At 54.3% G+C, this 18345-nt stretch overlaps 2 protein-coding genes across 9 annotated transcripts in view; one reads left to right on the top strand and one right to left on the bottom strand.

The window, feature by feature from the left end:
- Positions 1-3477, top strand: part of IFT38 (intraflagellar transport 38) — a 38570-nt gene extending 35093 nt beyond the window's left edge. The window contains exons 11-14 of one of the 4 annotated variants that reach the window (XR_014934106.1): positions 675-724; positions 1244-1297; positions 1724-1991; positions 3183-3321. Coding sequence is in view for 2 of the 4 variants with exons in the window: in XM_015877367.3 (XP_015732853.2) it covers positions 675-724; positions 1244-1297; positions 1724-1873 (254 nt within the window). In the remaining 2 variants the exon portion in view is untranslated. Of the gene's footprint in view, positions 1-674; positions 725-1243; positions 1298-1723; positions 2247-3182 lie in introns of those variants that run through there. The other 3 variants (XR_014934107.1, XM_015877367.3, XM_015877368.3) reach the window with 3 other exon arrangements.
- Positions 3478-4522: 1045 nt separating this feature from the next.
- NLRC3 (NLR family CARD domain containing 3) lies at positions 4523-17552 on the bottom strand. 5 transcript variants are annotated; one of them, XM_015877363.3, is made up of 19 exons: positions 17296-17552; positions 13185-13346; positions 12835-13095; positions 10328-12071; positions 10001-10087; positions 9238-9321; positions 8829-8912; positions 8409-8492; positions 8080-8163; positions 7657-7740; positions 7369-7452; positions 7015-7098; positions 6840-6923; positions 6606-6689; positions 6267-6350; positions 6068-6151; positions 5852-5935; positions 5697-5780; positions 4523-5611 (listed from the first exon to the last, which is right to left on the bottom strand). In XM_015877363.3, the coding sequence occupies exons 2-19, from the start codon at positions 13189-13191 to the stop codon at positions 5521-5523; spliced, it is 3282 nt and encodes a 1093-aa protein (XP_015732849.3). In that variant the 5' UTR covers positions 13192-13346; positions 17296-17552; the 3' UTR covers positions 4523-5520. The 5 variants fall into 5 exon arrangements, with proteins under 5 accessions (XP_015732849.3, XP_085370935.1, XP_085370939.1 ...); XM_085514809.1 differs by having other exon boundaries at positions 12947-13095; positions 17296-17434; XM_085514813.1 differs by lacking the exons at positions 12835-13095; positions 13185-13346 and having other exon boundaries at positions 17296-17498.
- Between the last annotated feature and the right edge of the window lie 793 nt (positions 17553-18345).

Here is an 18345-nt window from a genome sequence, read left to right as displayed (position 1 = left end):
GCAGCTGCCCAGGCAGTGCAGTGGTAAGCATCACATACAGTGGAAGAGAGGCAGAAGGCTTAAATCATGGATACACGTTCACTTCTGATCCCTGATAGCTCAGTAGCTGTTGTACTGCAATTGGATTTGAATCCAAAGGTGCAGTGAATTACAGTCTGTTCATTACGAGCATTTTACCTAATTATTACTTTGTACAGCCTGTCCCAGATGAATTCACATTATCTGTAAGCAAACATAAGAGACTTTCACCTGCCTGGAAGCTGCGTGAGCCTCTGGCCAGAGCAGTGCAGCACTAATGCCACAGCAAGCTGAGCCCAGCTCAACAGAGCCCTGCACATTTCAAGTGCCAAACAGCCCCATGGCTGCCAGTTCTGCCTGGTGCAGGCAGACTTAATGCTGTTCCTGCCTCCCCTCCAGCACATGGGGACATGCACTGTGGCCATCTGTTGCTTCACGCTCCCACACACAGAGATGTGGGGTTTGGTATCTGAAAGCTCAAACGAGGCTCCCACCTTTGTCACAGCTCTTCCAGTGATGTGGGAAATCTGCCCTGTGTGACCTCACATGCATTGGGACCTCACACTCTCGCTGCCATTTGGTTGGTCCTCTGGAAGGAAACCCTGACCTTCATCTTTCATTCAATGGTCTTCATAGCGATTCTCTCTGATTTGCAGGAAGAGCCCGGATCGTGGGAACAATGCAGGGTGGAGACACAGAGGAAGATGTAAGTAACTAATCCTGTGTGCTTGCAGAGCTTCTCTGACAGTGCTTTAGAGCACCTGCCCTCTCAGCTGGAGAAACAAATTGCCTTTAGCATTTGGACCCATTTCTGGGTCGGGTCAGTGCTGCAGGTGAAGACAGCGTACCCTCAGTCACAGCACTGCCTGACTGTCCTTGCCCATATCCTTGCCAGCTTTGTAATTTCTCCACCCTTTCCATTTCCCTTTTTTACTACACTCTGTTCACAGTCCCTTCCCATGTCTCCACATATCACACATATCACAGCCCCACATATCAAGTATGTTTCAGACAGGATTTCCACATGGTGAGCAGCTCTTTGGGCACCTGTCTGTGCTCGACAGGACAGCCTCAGTTTCTCCCATTTCCATTGCAATCTTTTGCCTCCTTCCCTCCTGCTCCCATTCTGGTTACTTCCTTTCTTTTCTCTTTTATGTTCTCCTATTTTTTTTTAATTTTTTTTCCTGCTCTGCTTCTCCTGTTCTTCCCACTCTGCTTGTCCAAGTTGGGAGCTGCCCCACCCCAGCCAGGCAAGTGCGGGATCATCACCAAGGCTCAGGTGGGTTCCTCTCCTGCGATTTCTTTTTTTCCACAAGGCATTGATTCTTCAGCCTCACTTTAGGTATCGCTTTGAAGGTCTGCAAAGCTTTTGATATTACAGATTCAGCAGAACTCAGGAAGTTCATTTTTGGCAGCCCCGTGGAGTGGGAAAAGATGTTTGCTGTGAATTGAGTGGAGCAGCTGATGTCTAGTGAAGTAGGAGCCATGGGGGGCATTCTGCTCCCACAGCTGCTGAGCTGTGGACAAGTTCAAAGCTGGAACTGCACCTGTGCAGACACGTGGCTTTCCCATAGCCCTGGGGTGTGTGATTACACTGGGAGCAGCTGAGTGCTGGCCAGGAGCACCATCCTTTGCTTCTGAGCTGCCCAAAATGCCTCCCATCTGAAAGCTGAAGTGGTGGTGAGCACTGTGTGTTTTCCTGCAGGATGATTCAGGGGATAGTGAGATTGGTCTGGATGATGATGAAGATGATGAGGAGGATGTGGAAGATGACAGCATGGAAATCTCCCCGAGCAAATCCAGCCACCGAGCAAAGAAGCCAGAGCCTCTGGAGGAAAGTGATAATGACTTCTGACCCTTCAGCAGCAAGACCAGGAGGCACCTTGAAATGCAGACTTCAGAGAGCACACGGGCCAGGAACTAATAACACCCTGCCATCCGGAAAGTGCTCGTCAGCACGAGTTCAGGAGTTGGTAAATAATGTTCATTAAACTTGAAAATTAAACTTGGATTGCCAGTCTTGTGACTGCAAAGTATGAGCAGTTTATCCATAATGAGAATCACAGTAATGTGGAGTGCTGTTATTTCCATAATTGCATTAGAACTGGCCCTCATGCGCTGCGGTGCCAGAAGTCTCACTTCAGTGAGCATCATGTGCTTGATTTCCCTGCACTTTATTATGACCAAACAGATTTTTTTTTGCCTTAATAAAGCTGGATAAAAGCTGCTCTGGGAACACGTTTAAATTGATTTTAAAAGTGGCTTAAATCTATTTATCCTAAACATACCCTTTCCTTCATCAAGGGCTTGTGTCTGCATAGGGCAGCACCAGTTGGCCTAAGGCAGAAAGCTACAACTGGGAAACCACTGAAAGGATCCTCAAAGACAACTTAGGTGCAGCATCTCTCAGTGTTTCTGCTGTGTTTCTGGGAGCTGTTCTCAGGCTTAAGCCATGCTTGAGTGTCCTCAGAGCAGCTGTGTGTGAGATTGAATCAGATGCGCCATGATTAAACCCATAGGAAATTAGCCCTTTAATGACCCTTTTGCAGCAGACTGAGCTTTAGGCACTCAAATGCCCTCAGAGTTGGGTTGCTGTTGCTTCCTTTTGTTCTTCAACCTTTCTCCATAGAAATTAACTGATACGTGATGTTGTTCTCTGTTGGAGGAAACATTCCTCCTTTTATCAGAAATAGGTGTATTTTCTGTAAGTAATTATTCAACCCTTTTTGGACTGGTTTTCAATAGGAATGAGATTTCCTCTTTGTCTGCCCCTCACTGAAGTGCTTTTAGGATGTCTGTCCTGTTTTGGCAGATAGCGATTAAGATCCCAGATATTAAATTCCTGCACACTTTGGGGAAAAAAATAAGGGGTTGTTGGGAGAATATTTATGAGAGATGCTCAGTTTCCTGTTGAGGAACAAGACAGGAGGCAGACAATGACAAGCAGCGTGGTAGGAGCTGATGTTAGTGTGGGGCAGTGGTGGCACTGGGATGTTAGCACAGCGCCCAGCTGCTGCTGATGGTCTGCTGGCAGAAGTGCTGAGCTTACCAAGGAGGCCAGTGGGTTGTACTTTTGCCATCAGTGAAAGCAAAAGCTGGAGTTTATCTGCTGTATCTCCTCTTGTCTTTTAGCTCTGCTTTAGCATCACTATTTGTCCTTGCAGGAGCAGAAATCAGTGCTTGATTAGATGAGTTTGTTCCAGTGGGTGTTCATCAGAGCAGACAAGAGCCCAGGCTGTTCTCCCATCCTTCCTTTTTTTCACACCAGCAAAGCACTTCACTTTCTCTCCGTCTGAAGAGTGTAGTCCAACCCCTCTTTTATTGAGCTGAAAGAAGGAATGTGCAGCAGTTACCTGAAAAAACAGGAGCATCTCTCACATCTCGAACACCCAAAGTAGTTCCTCATCAGCTGAGCTCAGATCTGGAAGCGCCCTGTCAGGATGTGCCAAAACTCTACAGGTAAATAGTCCACAGCTTCTGTGTAGTAACAGTATGTGTTTGAGTGCTGTGGTGTGCTGCAACATGCACAGCTGCGTGGGCTCAAACTGAGCTGGCAGTTAGAACCCCCCTCTTTGCACCCTTAATTGTAAAGTTAATTGGCATTTGGTACTTCACCTCAAAGAAAGCAGGAAGTTGTCAGTGTTGGACACCTACTGCAGAGCCATTAGGGTGCTCCTCTGAGAGCCAGCGAGGTGCACATGCTGGTTGCATTCCCTTCTCCCAGGGGCTGAAACGTCCTGGTTTTAGCACCTGATATGAAAATACTCTTCCATGTTACTTAGGGTATATGCTCCCTGTATGCTGAAGATGCTATTGACCCATGAGGCAGATTGCCCACGAGGCTGGGCGCAGTGCTGGAGTTCAGAGTGCAGTTTCAGAGCGTGTTTTCTGTGCTATTTTCTTATATCATAGGCTGAAACAGAAAGCTGAAGTACTGCATTGTGTGCACAGAGCCAGGGCCTCTTCAGGCAGCACTGCCACCTAGCCTTCAGCACAGCCCGACTGCAGCTTCTTCTGTCAGGTATGAGCAGCAGGGCAAGAGCAGCCTGCCCTCAGCACTGCTGGAAAGAAACCCTCTGAGCAATTGCCCCTTTCAGCTCAGGAGTGTTTGTATATAGCTAGATATGTGTACATGTGCTCAGAATGATAAATGTGTTTCAAATTGTTGTTAACCCTGTATGTCCTAGAGTGCCAGGGTACAGGATCCAGCTTGGGATTGCTGATTGCTGTCTCCCATTGGCATTTGGGGAATGTTTCAGCTTGGATTTAGGCACAGGCTGTGGGCAGAGCTGGCTCCAAGCCTGCTCTTTAAGTATTGGTGACAGAGGGAGGATTTCAGCATCATTATTTACTGATGGAGAAAGTAAGCCACTCCATGAGATGTAAAAGTCACACTGGAACAGGGTGTGGGGTCCCAGTCCAGGTGGAGGGGCACAGGCCTGGCAGTGCACCCCAATGTCCTTTGTGATCACCCACAACCAACAGAGGAAGGCAGAGCAAGGTGTCTTTTCAGCCAGGATCTCATTTATTTCCAAGCATGTACATGTGGCACAGCTTGCCCCAGCATTCCCCCAGGATCAGCCCACAGAGGAGCTCAGAGCAGCTGCTCACTGCCCTGACTCCATAGGAACATGTCCAAATGTGGCTCTGGGAGGTGAAGGGAGAGGGGCTGTTGGTTTTGGGGGCTGTGGGGGTTGCACAGACTGTCTGCTGCTCCAGCTGCAAACCCAGCACCTTCTCGAGAGCTGACACATCTGCCACACACACAGAGGCATCACCTGGCACCTCTGCTTTCAGCAGCCACGTGCCCAGAAGGTGACCCAATGGCTGCAGCGGGAGCCCAGTGCTCCTCAGCTTGGGGTTCAGGACTTTGTCCTGAGGCCCATCCTCATGCAGTGCTGTTCCTCCTGCTCCTCCTTCCTTCCTCCCGAGGCCTTTCTCAGTGACTGCACTCCTATGCCTTGGTGTCCCTGTGTCCTCCAAGAGGATGTGATGGAGAGCAGCAGTACCAAACAGTCGGGTGCTGTGTTTGCACAGCCAAAGCCAACCTATTGCTGTGGGCATGGCAAACCACACAGCTGCACAGGGAGCAGCCCCTTCTCTGCAGGGTCAAGGGAAAAGCAGCCTTCTCATCTCAGTAGGATTTCAGCAGTGTCCTACAGGAGGGGCTGCTTGCCTGATGGAGTTGAGTCACCCATGTGTGTGAGGACTTGATATGTAAGATCTGTCCCCTCCTCCCTCCCATTTTCTTTTCATCCATTTATGCAGCCTTGAAGCTCCCCCAGTGCCTGAGTGAACAGGCACGCTGTGCATTCCCCAGCTTCTAACCCTTGTGTGCTGCTGATTCAGAGCCCCGGGACCCAGCAGCAGCTGTGAGCCCCTGCAGGGTCATGCTGAGATCTGCTGGGCTCTCCCTGCCCCAGCTCTCCCTCAATGGGTGAGCAGTGATCCAAAGGGATGTCCTCTGCCCCCCAGGCCATCTCCTTGCACGGCTGGGTGCCCTCACACCACCACCACACAGTTGGGTGAGTTGGTCCGGATGGCATCAGAGATCATCTTGGCTCCCGACTGGCCAATACGGTTTCCCTGCAGGCTGGGAGCAGGGAGGAAGAGCAGTTCAGGATCCCAGTGGGTATGAGAGAATCTCACCATCCCGCTGAGTGCTCACCACCACTTACTTGATGTAGGTGAGGCCGTGGTTGCCCCTCAGCGCAGTGGCAATGCAGATGGCCCCATCCATGCCCAGGGAGTTCTCCTGCAGGCTGCGGTGGGCAGTGGGGTCAGGGAGGGCTGGAAGGCTCCTGCCTCTCACCCCAGTGAGTGGGATACTTACTTGAGCCAGCGGAGGCTGCGATTCACCTTCAATGCATTGGCCATTGCCTTGGCCCCTGCCACGCTGATGGAGTTTCCTCTCAAGCTGCAAAGCAAGATGGGCTGTCAGGGGATGTGATGTGGGGAACAAGCAGTGCTAAGCCCAGCATGGGGATCTCAGACACCCCAGGGAGCAGTGTCACATCGTGGGTGCTCGCTGGTCCCACTGAGCACTTACTCCAGAACCTTCAAGCTGTTGTTGACCATCAAGGCTTCTGCTAGGGCTTGGGCACCAGCTGCACTGATGGAAGCCACCTGGAGGCTGCAAAAGAACAGAGTCCTTCAGTGTGTGTCCCAAGGTGGCTGCAGTTTGCTAATTAGATGTGTTAATCAGACTAGCTGCAGAGGCAGGGCTCTGCCACAGCCTGCATGCTCACTGGAGATCTGCCAGCGTGGTGTTGACCTTCAGCGCAGCAGCCAGGGCGGCCATTCCCTCATCCCCAATGGCATTCTCCTGCAAACTGAGACAAGCAAATACTGTGTCTGCCCTGAGCACATGGGGGCAGAGAAATGGGAGCAAAGTGCATCTCAAACAAGGCATGGTGTGCCAGAGTGCCTGGGGGGGCACACACATCCAGCACCCCCAACCTGGGACTGGGGAAAGGGACAGGACAGGGCACATGGAGGAGGCAAAGGGCAAAGCCAGATCCCAGCTGGTGCCCATGGGAGGATGCTGCCCAGAAGTGCTGGGACCTGCCCACTATATCTGTGCTTACTCGAGGCTGGCCAGGCTGCCATTGGATTGCAGTGCTTGTGCCAGGGCCATGGCCGCTTGCGTCTGAATGAAGTTCCACTGCAGGCTGCAAGAGGAACAGGATGTGAAGTGTGTGGCTGCAGGCTGTGGGGATGTCCCAGTCCCTCCAGGCTCAGCACCCAGAGTGAACCCCTACGGCTGCATCCAGGATGTGGGAGAGCAAATCAGGGACACACCGGGTCCGATGGAAACTCACTGGAGGGATGTGAGTGCCCGGTTCTCCTTCATGGCCAAAGCGATGGCCCTGCCACCTTCATCATGCAGGAGATTGGCTGCTAAGCTGGAGGCAGAGGATAGAGGACGTCATCACACACAGGTTGGGACAGCACAGCACAGCAGGCTGGGTGCCCCCCCAGGCATGTGGGACTTACTCCAGCTTCCTGAGGGTGCAGTTGGTGCGCAGGGCACGGGCGATGGCGGGGCCACCCTCCTTGCTGATGGAGTTCTCCCTCAAGCTGGGGAAACACCGGGACTGGGGAGGAGCACAGGGGGGCTGTCTGCTCCCCACCACCCCTTGGCCCTGCTCCAGGGCTGCAGCCATGCACTGCAACAGCATTGCTGCTGAGCTCTAACTACCCCCACTGAAAATAGGTGCTTTCAGCATCCAGGAGCACTTGTGGAAGCAGCCAGGCACAGCCCTGAGTGCCAAGGAGCTCCAGCGTCCCATGTCCCAGCTGCTGTGAGAGCTGCCATTGGACAAGGTGGCCAGTGGGGCCATCACTTACTTGAGGTCGATGAGTCCCTTGTTGGAGCAGAGAGCCTCTGTCAGCGCACTGACCCCGGTGTTACTGATGGAATTGCTCTGCAGACTGACACAGACAGAGGGAGGTGTTAGGATGGGACAGCCGTGCCATCACTGTGGGGTTGTGTTTGGGGTGAAAGGTCTCGTTTCACCAGGGAACTGGCAGCTCCCACAAAGGGGAGCCGAGGCTAAAGGAACAAACATGGAAGGAGCAGCGGGCACCCAGTAAGGGGCAGTGGGGCAGCTGGGCTGCCAGGTGGGGAGCACTCACTCAAGGCTTTGCAGACTGTGATTGACTTTCAGGGCTTCAGCCAAGGCAACCGAGCCGTTGTCTCCTACAGAGTTGCTGGAGAGCCTAAGACATGAGGATGGGCGAGCATTACTGACATCTATGTTACAAGCAGAACTCCTGCCAGCAGCTGGGGGTCTGCAGCCCTGCCCTGCCCGGGACCCTTGCTGGGACCAGGCTCAGCCTGTCTGCTCACTGCCTGGCTCCCTGCTCTCTCCTGGGTATGTGAAGCATCTCTGCACCAGGCCCACCCAACAGCTGCTCCACTGCCATTCCCACTTCCACCCACAGTGGCTGCCCCAAAGCACAGCCCAGAGCCCTGCCAAGGGTTGTGTCCATGGATCCCAGCTGAGCACAGCACTGGCATCTCCATCCCTTGGCCCTGCGCTCCCCCACAGCTCTTACATCAGTTCCTTGAGGCTGCAGTTCTGCACCAGTGCCTCTGCTAACTTCCTTGCACCATGGGCACCAATGGAGTTTTTCTGAAGGCTGCAAGGGAGAGGAATTCAGCCAGGAGCATCAGACACAGCACATTTTCCCCTCTCTCTCTTCCCCCCCTACATGCACCCTGAGGACATTTCAGGTTGGGAAATAGGTGCCTGAAGGACTTGTCTATGGAGCTATGACAGTCTCTTTGCTGTCAGGGGTGGCATGTAAACTGGGGGAAAGCACAGGGAGACGCGGCCAAGCCAGAACCAGCACAGGGTCTGCTGGGGGAGCAGGGGGTCACTCACTGCAGGGTTATCAGCCTGCGGTTGGTCAGCAGGGCCTCAGCCAGGGCCGTGGCTCCCTCCTCCTTGATCACATTGTGCTGCAGGCTGCAAGGAGAGGAGCAAACTGCAAGTGAGTGCTGGGCAGGTGGCATCTCTGCAACCACAGCACCCACCAGCACACACACACATACACACGCCCAGGACTGGAGCAGTGCAGGGTGAGAAGGATCCTGTTGCTGCTGCACTGAGGGGTTCTCAGTTTCACTGTGCACAGCAGGGTCTGCTTCCCCGTTGTGCTGCCCTGCATCCCAGTGGTGACTTAGGGCCCCTCTGATTGAGGGCTTGAGATTGTGCCCAGGGTCCCACAGGGCAGGAACACCAAGATGAGGGCTGTGGGCAGCTCATCCCGTGCCTCAGCTCCTGTGGGTGCTGCTGACTTACTTCAGGGAAAGCAGGACTTGGTTTTTTTTCAGTGCATCAGCCAATGCTTTTGCTCCCGACGGGCCGATGGTGTTGCTTCGCAGGCTGAGGCAAGGCAGGGGAGAGAGGAGCAGAAAGGATGAGGTTAGGATGGGGGTAGAAAAAGCACGAGCAGCATCTGTCTGCCTGCACTGGGGTGTCCCAGCAGGATGCTCTTTTAACCACAGTGCTGAGTTCCCCTCACCCCCAGGCTGGAAGTCAGTTGTCAATCTGATATTATTAACAAGCCCACGTGAAGGGACTGTGAGCAGCCGGTGGGTTCTGCTGCTATGGGACACAGCTGGGTGTCATTCCCAGGGGGCTGTCCCAGCTTGGCCAGGTGGGATTTGGCTCTGCAGGAGCTACATAGTTCAGAAGGGGAAGCACTTACTCCAGTACCGTCAAGCTTCTGTTCACCATCAGCGACCTGGCCAGTGCTTTGGCACCCTTATTGCAGATCTGATTTTCTGCTAGGCTGTCCAGAAAAAGAAAGCAAGAGTCTGTCATGGGAGAAAGAAGTTCTCACAGCCCCCACATGTCTGCAAGCAGAGGGCAGCATCAGGTTGGTTTGTGGCATAGCCACACTTGCAATCACTTCCAGGTGTGCTCTGCTGGGGTGGGATTGCAGGGCCAAGATGGAGGGTTTCTGACCTAAGTGTTAATTAATGGAGTGAACAAGGGAGCTGCCCAGATCACAGCGTAGGGGGCTTTATGTGCAGCCATAGGCACAGGAGGGGAGATGGGAAAGTATCATATCTGCTAAGGGCCACGTATCTCCAGACATCAGCTGGTCTAACCTGAGCCTGGGGAGCCCAGCAGACAGCCACAGCCCCGGGAGGTGGTGTATCAGGACGAGCAATCTGTGCTTGCTACCCCAATTACAGGTTTAAGAACAGCAAGGAGGCAGGAGGCTGGACAGAAATAGCCAGTGTGGGCAGCACAGTCAGGGCTTGGGATGAATCAGCCTGCACGAGGGGTGGGCTCAGGGCTGCTGATGGCTGCTGTCCTGGGGGACCAGCAGACAGCAGGGTGAGGTGCAGGAGGCTGAGGGGCAGCACTGTCCTTGTCACCCAGCAGCTGCGAGGAGCCGACTGGATGATCCCTCGCCCTGGTTCTGCTCTGGAACAGTGCATTCTGCCTGCACCGGGTCCTACCTGAGCCTCTGGATCTGGCAGTCCTTCACGCTCAGCACGCTGCCCAGCAGCTCCATCACATTGTCCTTAAACTGGTTGTTGTCCAGCCTGGAGGAAATGGAAGGAAAGAGCAAAAGCAAAGAGAACAAAAAGTGAGGAAAGGGGCTATCAGTGACTGCCTGGGGACTGCTGCGGAGCTGTCGCAGTGCCATCCCCAGGGCAGCTTTGTGCTGCTGGGCAGCACTGGTGGGTCCTCATCTCCTGCAGGCACTGGGGAGTTTGAGCCACACATGGGAGCAGCCCAGAGTCCCTGCTTGCTTCTCCAAGCACCGTTACACCACGACTTACCTGAGACCGTGGCAGAAGAGGAGCTGGGGGAGCAGGCTCTTGCAGATGTTGTAAGTGAGGCAGTTGGAGAGGTTGGTCTCCTCCATGCACACATCAGAGACCTGCAGGAGGTACGCCAGGGCAGAGCAGTTCACCGGTGTGAGCATCCCAGCCAGGCTCTCGGTCTTCATTGCTTCCTCCACAGCCTTAGCAATCTCTGTGTGCTGAATCTCATGCAGGCAGTGCACGGTGTTCACCGTCTGCGATGAGATAACGTAGTTCGTGTTGAGGCAGCCCTGCAGGAAGCTGATGGCTTGGCTCCTGTAGCTGTTGTGCTCATCCTTCACCAGGAGCCAGCCGGAGAGCAGCTGGTTCACCTGCGGGGAGAGCAGCCCGGAGAGGAAGCGCACGAAGATATCGAGCTGCCCATCCTCAGCCTGCAGCGACCTCTGAACGGCGCTCTTGAAGTGGTTGAGGAAGCCCAGCTTGGGCCAGGACATCCCACTCTCCGTGAAGAGATCGAATATTGCCCGCTTGGCAGCGGTGTAATAATAAATAGCTGCTAAAAACTCCTGTATGGTTAAGTGGGAGAAATAATAGGCTGTGGTAGACTGCATGTCCTCTTTGAGTAAGAGTCTGCTGCACAAACTGCTGTGCAGCAAGGAGAGGTCTATGCCGTATGTCTTCATGTCCTGCTCGTAGAACACGTGCTTCCGTTTGAGCAGCCCATAGAAGGCCAGCCTGCCCAAGCTGCCCATCACTTTCTTGCTGTTGTTCACAGCTTGCTCGATCCTGAGGGTTTCTCTCTGCCTTTCTGGCCAGTCATTGCTCATAGCCAGTTTAAAATAATAGGAATAGATTTCTGACAAGGTCTTAGGAACAGCTGCTGTTTCTTGGGGTTGACTGGTGCTGTTTTTTAGATAATAACCAATTGAAGAGCCGTAAATCCTGCAAAATCCAGGAACCGTGCACATGATGTGCAAGGATCTGTGAGCCCTGATGTGATGCAGAACCTGGCTGGACAAGTCTTTGTTGTCAAGGAACATCTGGTCCAAAAAGTCTTTCATCTCTGCAGCCTTGAAGCCGCGTATTTCCGTCATGCGGTCTATGAGCCCGCCAGGGATCTGGCTGGCCGCCGTGGGCCGCGAGGTGACCCAGACAGCAGCCTCCTGTAGCAGGTTGCCTCGTATGATGTTGGTGATCAGGTTGTCCACTTGAATCTCCTTTTTGGGATCGGTGCAGGCAACCGTGTTGGAAAAATCCAAAGGGGTCTTAAACTCATCCAAGCCGTCAAGGATGAGCAGCGTCCTGGCAGCCCCCGTGGAGATGCAGTTGGGTTCGGTGATGTGGGGGAACGACAAGCGGATGAGCCTCTCTGCAGAGAGCTTCTCGTAGGTGTTGAGCTCCCGGAAGGTGAGGGGCAGCACGAACACGATGTCCCTGTTGATCAACCCCTTCGTCCAGCGGCCAACAAACAGCTTCACCAACGTGCTTTTGCCAATCCCAGCCACCCCTGTGGTCACAGAGATCCGTGGGGGGATGCTGACCTTGGACAGGGGCAAGAAGAGCTTCTCCAAAGGGATGCTCTTGGATACATTTCGTAGGCCTTTGGTCATTTCCATCTGCAGGATGTCGTGCTCCTTCTGCTGGATGTCAGTCAAGCCCTCCACCAGCAGCAGGTTCGTGAGGCGCTGGAGGGAACCCTTCTCCAAGCTGTTCCCACAGAAGCTTTGGAGGCTCTCCAGATGTTTCTGCACCATCGGTTCTGCACAGAGAGAAGCGAAACAGGAGTTAAGAAGGAGAAGAACCACAAGTAAGAGATGCAGCCACTCCCATGAAGAGAGGAAGCCTCACAGACCCTTACCTGAGCAGGAAGGTGCCAGGGATCTGACCAGCTTCACCTTCAACCTCTGCTCACCCCTATAGGTCCAGAAACCCATTTAAACTCAGGCCTGAACCTCTAGCACCAGTCTGAGCTACAGTGTAGGAGTGCCTGTCCACAGGTCCATCACATCTGTGCCTGCTATGGACCTTGCTGGTCTGGACCTTGGGCTGTGAACTGTTCTTCCAGCTTGTCCTCTGACCCACCTCATCGCTCACATGGTGCTCATTGGCCTCTTCATGACCCTGGCAGTCCTTGTTAGCCTTGATTCTGACCTATGGCTTGACCTCAGCCCTGCCTCATCACCACCTGAACCCTAGCAAGTTATTTATGCTGAAGTGTGATGTAAAACAGGGACTTTGGTGGAGCAGAAGCTGGTGTTCAGGGCTGCCAGCTCTGATTAGGGAGCAGAGATGTCTCAGAACTGGGGTGAGAGCCCAGAGGCAACAGATCAGCACTGCTGAGATGTTCTTCTTACTTTCCCCCCTTCTCAAGCTGCCCAGAGAGGTGTGATAGAGCAGGCAGGAGGAAGGTCCCCGAGGCCTGACATGGCTCCTGTCATCTCCGTGTGCATCTCAAGGTGCTCCAGCAAATGCCAGGGCAGGTGCACTAACACCCCACATCCCACCCACTGTGGGCTGCCTACCATAGACAGTGATGTGGAGGTAGAGCTGGGAATTGGTGGTCTCGATGAAGCTCTGCAGTGACTGGGAGGCATGGCTGCCCTTGCCAGCCAGGATGTCCACCACGGCCCTCACCTGCTCGGGCAGGGAACTCGCCTCCTGCGCCCGGCCAGCCTCCTCCACCGTGAGGAGGTCCAGCCTCTGCAGGTAGCCAATGATCTCCTCCAGGAACTGTGGTGAGATGGACCTCATCAGCTGCCTCCGGTGGCGACTGATCCAAGCCTCTGCAGGACAGGAGAGCAGGAGAGCTGTGACTCATGCAGTCCCTGAGCACACTGCTCTGCAGCTTTCCACATCCCTGGGCACCACTCACCTTCCATCAGAGGTGTTCCGTGGCATCAGGGGTCCCAGGGTGATGAGCACAGCGTTCACAGCAGTGCAGACTTCAGTCTGCATCCACCACCGTCCCATGGACTGCCCAGCAACCCACGTCAGCCCAGGCTCCTGCTGCCACACTCAGCCTTTATCCATCCTGCTGCAGGAATGAGAGGAGCAGCGTGGCAGGGAGCTGCTTCAAGTTGGCACTACCCTCCCCACCGCCAGCATGCCTGCACTCAGCTCTGCCCTGTGTGGTCCTCTGATGTTAAATCCAGCAGCATTCAACTTGGCTTCTGGCTCAGGACATGCAGGAGATCAGATTGCCGTGGGCTCAGCCAGGGCAGAGCTCACTATGCTGCAGCATCCCTGCCTGCTCACACCTCACGTCCTGCAGGTTTGGTGCCTTCCCCAGCACCATTTTGCAGGTGCCTTTCTCAGGCATGCTGTGACTGTGCAAACTGTCCATGCAGTCACAGCTCCCTGCCATCTGCAGAGCACCTGGCAAGCGCCTGGATGCCAGCAGCATCACCTGCAGGACTGCAAACCGCTCGACAATTTACTTGTTGTGAAGGAAGCTGTGGGGCAGCAGCAGAACAACAGAGGACCCGTTTCAGTTTCAAAGCTACCTACGTCCAGGGCCAGCATTGCAGTGTGCAGGTTGGTGGCAAACACCACATCCTGTTGCAGAGCTCTGCAGATACTCCGTTTCGGCAGCACTGGTGAATCACCGCACAGAGCAGCACCTACCTGCTCCCTCCCCCTCGTCTGCTGTAGATGAGTGCCAAACCACTCACCTTTGGCTGGTTTGTAAGTGCACAGCAGCAGTGCAGGCTCGTATCCCTGTGGCCTGGCACAGCACCAGGGCCATTTCACCCCAAAGTGTGCCAAGCTCTGCCAGGAGGGACACAGATGGAGCTGTGTTTGCCCAAACCCACTCCTGAGCAAACTACAGCGATGCTGCCTTACAGCAGGGACAGCAAGCTCTCATTTTCCTTGCTCTAACAAACCTGACCTCTTCCAGAGCAAGAGAACCTGGTGGAGTTTTTCATCCATGGTACAAAGTGAGGATGCTTGGGGCATCCTCTTTGCAGTCTCTCCTGTTCATCCTCTTGCCATTAGATCCAGATATGATTTATGTGCTCTTCCTCAGCTGCCCAGCTCTGACCCCTGTCTATGGAGCTCCCCACTGGTCCCCCTTCCTCGGCTGCCTCTCTTTTCATCCCCCAGGCAGCCCAGTGGTCAGTTAAGATATTGGCATAAATTGAACAAGCTCAGTCAGAATTCTTAGTGAAATTACCACTCTTTAATGTCTCCTGGTCTCTAACTGGCCTGGAAGCTTTCATTAAATCTTTGCACACAGCAGCCCCTGGGTTTCTCATCTTCACTCTGCCCCCAGTAATGTGGCCAAAATGAAAGGGGTTTCTGCTGCCTGCAGGCGCGTTTCCTTGTCATCCTCCAAAACATGGTTGGCTGGGAAAAGCTCTTTGATGGGGGAGAACTTGCTCTAAGGCCAGAGGTTATTTAATCGTGCCTTCTGGTGCTACATCAAAATGGAACCCCGCTGCTACAAACCAGCAGCTCAGCCAAAGGCATCTGACAGAAAGAAGAGAGCAGCAGAAGAAATGATGCAGAGGCAGCAGTTTTTCTTCTTCTACTTTCTGTACAGAAGTTTCCCGTGGCTGCAGCTCCGGGGCTGCTTCACCCCTTGGGCCCGGGGAGGTGACAGTGATCTGTATCTACACGGGCCAGGAAGCTGCAAACAGCTGCAGCAGTGGGGACCCAGCGGTGCCTTGGGGCTGTGCTGCCTGCAGAGGGATCCTGCATCGCTGGGGGTGTCCCAGGAGGGGTAACATGGGGCTCTGGGGACACGGGGACCATTGGGGTGAGTGAGGAGGCGATGTGTGGGGAGGCTTTTGCTGGTAACCCCAGGGGCACAGCAGAGTTTATGGAATGGTTGGCTTTTAATAGTGCTTGTCTTGCAACAGAAAATTGGCTCATCTGAAGATGTCAACACCTGTGTGTTCTCTTAGCAGAGCAGAGGCCATTCCTCCTATATCACACCTGGGAGCAGAGGGACACAGCCAAGCAACCCATACTGCTGCCACATCTCCCTGCCCTGCATCCTGCACCTGGCACCAGAACATGTGAGCAAGACCTGACCGCTTCTGCTCATCCTGGGCTCTGCAGAGCTACAGAACTGGAACTAAAGAAACTCTCAGACAGGTTAGTGATGAGGGTCGGTGGCAGCAGGATGGCAGCTGGAGGTAGCAGCCTCGTGCTGCTCTCTGCTGCTCCCAGCCTCCATGGTCTTCCTCCTGTGATGGGGACGCAGCACCCACCCTACCCATGGACAAGGGAGCTGGGCACCACTTGCTGCTCTGTGCTGATAGAGGCAGGGTGCTTCATGCCTCATTGAAGCCAGAAAACCTTGCAGCTCCAGGCTGCACTGCTCAGCCCCAAGCCCTCCTGCAGCAGCCATACCATCAGTGTGAGGTTGTGCTCTCAGCACACGCAGCAGGGGTTTGGGCTCCTGCACACCCAGCAGACCTGGTAGTGCTGGTAACCCTCCTATGTGTGGTTTGGGTGAGCGAGGTGCAGACTGTGCTGCGTGGGGAGCTGCCTTGTGCTGCAGGGAGGGACTGGTACAGCACAGCCTTTGTGGGCAGCAGGCTGCCCATGAGTGGGAAACAATGGAAAATGGCTGAGGTGCAGTATTTAGGTACATTACAAAGCTTCTCTTGCAGGGGAGTTGGAGCGGATGACCTTTAAAGGTCCCTTCCAGCTCAAACAATTCTATGACTCTATGACTATGCCCTCCCATCTCATCACTGCCAAACTGGGCCTTGCTGGGTGCTCAGGCAGGGTGAGTGCATTGAGACCCGCATCCAGATCTGCTGCCCTCATGCTCACTCTCCCCCAGGAGCAGAGCAGGCAGCCCATCTGCCCCCATTTCCTGGTGCATGTCTCAGTGCCATCCTGCTCCTGTGGTCCCAAGGGAGGCTCACATACCTTAATACCTTACAATACCAAGGACTCACAGCCATAGGAAAAACCCATGGTGAGCTCAAAAGCCAGAGGCAGGAAAGTGCTTGTGCTGAGGTAACATGAGAGGTGTCAGGTGCTCTTGCTGTGAGTCTGGAGGTCTCCCCTCTAATGCATCACTGAGCTGCACTGGATGCTTTTGTTTTTTCTGCTGCTTAGTTACTGAGTATTGAGAGCAGCTTCAAGAAGCTCAAGAAATGTCCGGGCTGCTGCCTGCAGCTGCTCTCCTGCTGATGCTTTGAGCAAACCCTCAGGCTCAAGGTGGGCTGCCACCTTTTGGCAGAATGGGAAAGAATTCCACTGAAGCAACGAAGCATCTTCTGCTTGGTAGGATTAAACCTCACTCACCAGCCGGGTGGTACCCGACGCACAGCACAGCTGCACTGCTGAGCCCATCAGCTCCACCTGCCCCTGGTCCTGCAGTTCACATATGAGGTTTGGGTATCCTTATGTGCAAAAAGAGCCTGAGGAGGCACTGGGTGCTGAGCCTTCAGCCTTGCTGTCTCTGGCTGAGCTCTGCAGGGAACCCTGAGGGGGGACACATGGGTGCAGCTCAGCTTTCAAGCTCTGATCAGGCTTCAAGCCAGATGCAGGAGCCTGTCTTGCTCCTCAATGCTCCAGGCTCATAGGCAGCATGATGAAATGAATGATCTTTATCTCATCCTGCTTATATTATGTAAATAGCATGATCTATTATGCTGCTTTTCTTTGGCTGTTTTTGAAGAGGAATGAATTCATCTAAACAACTCTAACATGGGACAGACCCTGGCGCTGCACAAGAAGATGCACTGGCTCCATGCACGCACCCAGCAGACAAGGGAATGGGACTGGGGATGGGTCCCCATCGGTGCCTCATTGCACAGGACTGCTCCCAAACCTCCCCACTGTCGGCTGGAAGAAGAGAGCTGGGACATCCTGAGCAGCAAAACCAGCACCACAGCAAATGGCTGCCACAGAGAGGGCTGCAGCAGAGAGGGCTGCAGCATCTTAACCCTGCACCGGGCAGCCAAGTGCCAGGCCTCTGTCCCCATAAACCCCAGGTGACAGCCCCAGCAAGGCCTTACCTCGGCACTGTGACACCTTCCTCAGGTCCCCGTGCATGCAGGACGGATGGGAGGACATCCTACTGCAGGTGGGAGCATCCTCCAGGCCCCTCCATGGTCCCAGAGCTTCGTGCTCTCGTTGTCCAGATGTCGGAGCAGAAGGCACAGGATGGAAGCTGTGCTCCTGCCCCTCTGGGAGCGGTGCCTGGGGAGGTGGGCACCCTGCTCAGTTCTGTGCCAGCCCCGCTGCTCTCGTGGTTCTCAGCTCCCTCCTCACCCCTTCCTGCCGTGGGCTTTGTTCTGTCTTCCTTCCTGTGGCTGCTGTGTATGTAAATCAAGTGCAGACCTAGCAAGAAACCCACAGTCCCAGCTGCCACAGCTCGACCGAACTGTGTCCAAATGAAAACAAAGCCCCCAAAGCAGCACCACGGGTCAGCTGGTGCTGCCAGAGCCCAGGAGCTGCTGGTGCTCACATTCCATATGGGCAGAAGGAAGAACTTCTTTGCTTTGAGGGTCCCAGAGCCTGGCACGAGCTGCCCAGAGAGTTCATGGATTTTCCTTCTTTGGAAGGAAATATTCAAAACGAGGTATTGAAAGGAGCTGCTCAAAACCCAACCTGGACATTTTCCTATGCAACCTGCTGTGGGGAACCTGCTTTGGGGAGGAGCTCCGGGGGTGATGTGATTCCACAGTGCAGCATGGTGAGGTTTATATACTCTATTTTCTGGTGTCTATTCGAAATGCTGTGTGGGATCTGCTCTGTTCTCAGCAGCCAGGATGTGCTCCAGGCCGGGCTGCCACCCCCTGGCAGCTCTCAGACCCTTGTTCCATGCCAGCCCCAAGGAGCTGCACATCCCATTGCCTGCCCCAGTCCCAGCAGTGCAGTGTGTGCCCATCAGTGACAGCTCACTGCAGCTGGACCCCAGACTTTGGGACAGAATCAGGTTGGGAGGGACCCACAGGAGCCATGGGGTCCATCTGCTGGCTCAGCACACCCAAAGCTGAGAGCACTGAAGATGGAGGCACACAGTGCACATATAGGGCCGAGGACAAGCAGGACCGGCTCCTCTG

Source organism: Coturnix japonica, chromosome 13 (genome assembly GCF_054131305.1).
Source record: "Coturnix japonica strain WE chromosome 13, WE-NBRP24, whole genome shotgun sequence".
NCBI lineage: Eukaryota > Metazoa > Chordata > Aves > Galliformes > Phasianidae > Coturnix > Coturnix japonica.
The sequence above is the reverse complement of the archived record's forward strand: the minus strand, read 5'-3'. Positions and strand labels throughout refer to the sequence as shown.

Excerpts from the sequence above, each read along its gene's own strand:
- NLRC3 (XM_015877363.3), bottom strand. Across the intron at positions 8,493-8,828 it reads CAAGTCCTGCTTTCCCTGAA|CCTGCAGCACAATGTGATCA; the intron begins GTAAGTCAGCAG and ends CTCTCCTTGCAG. Across the intron at positions 7,741-8,079 it reads TGCAGCCTCAAGGAACTGAT|GCTCTCCAGCAACTCTGTAG; the intron begins GTAAGAGCTGTG and ends CTCATGTCTTAG.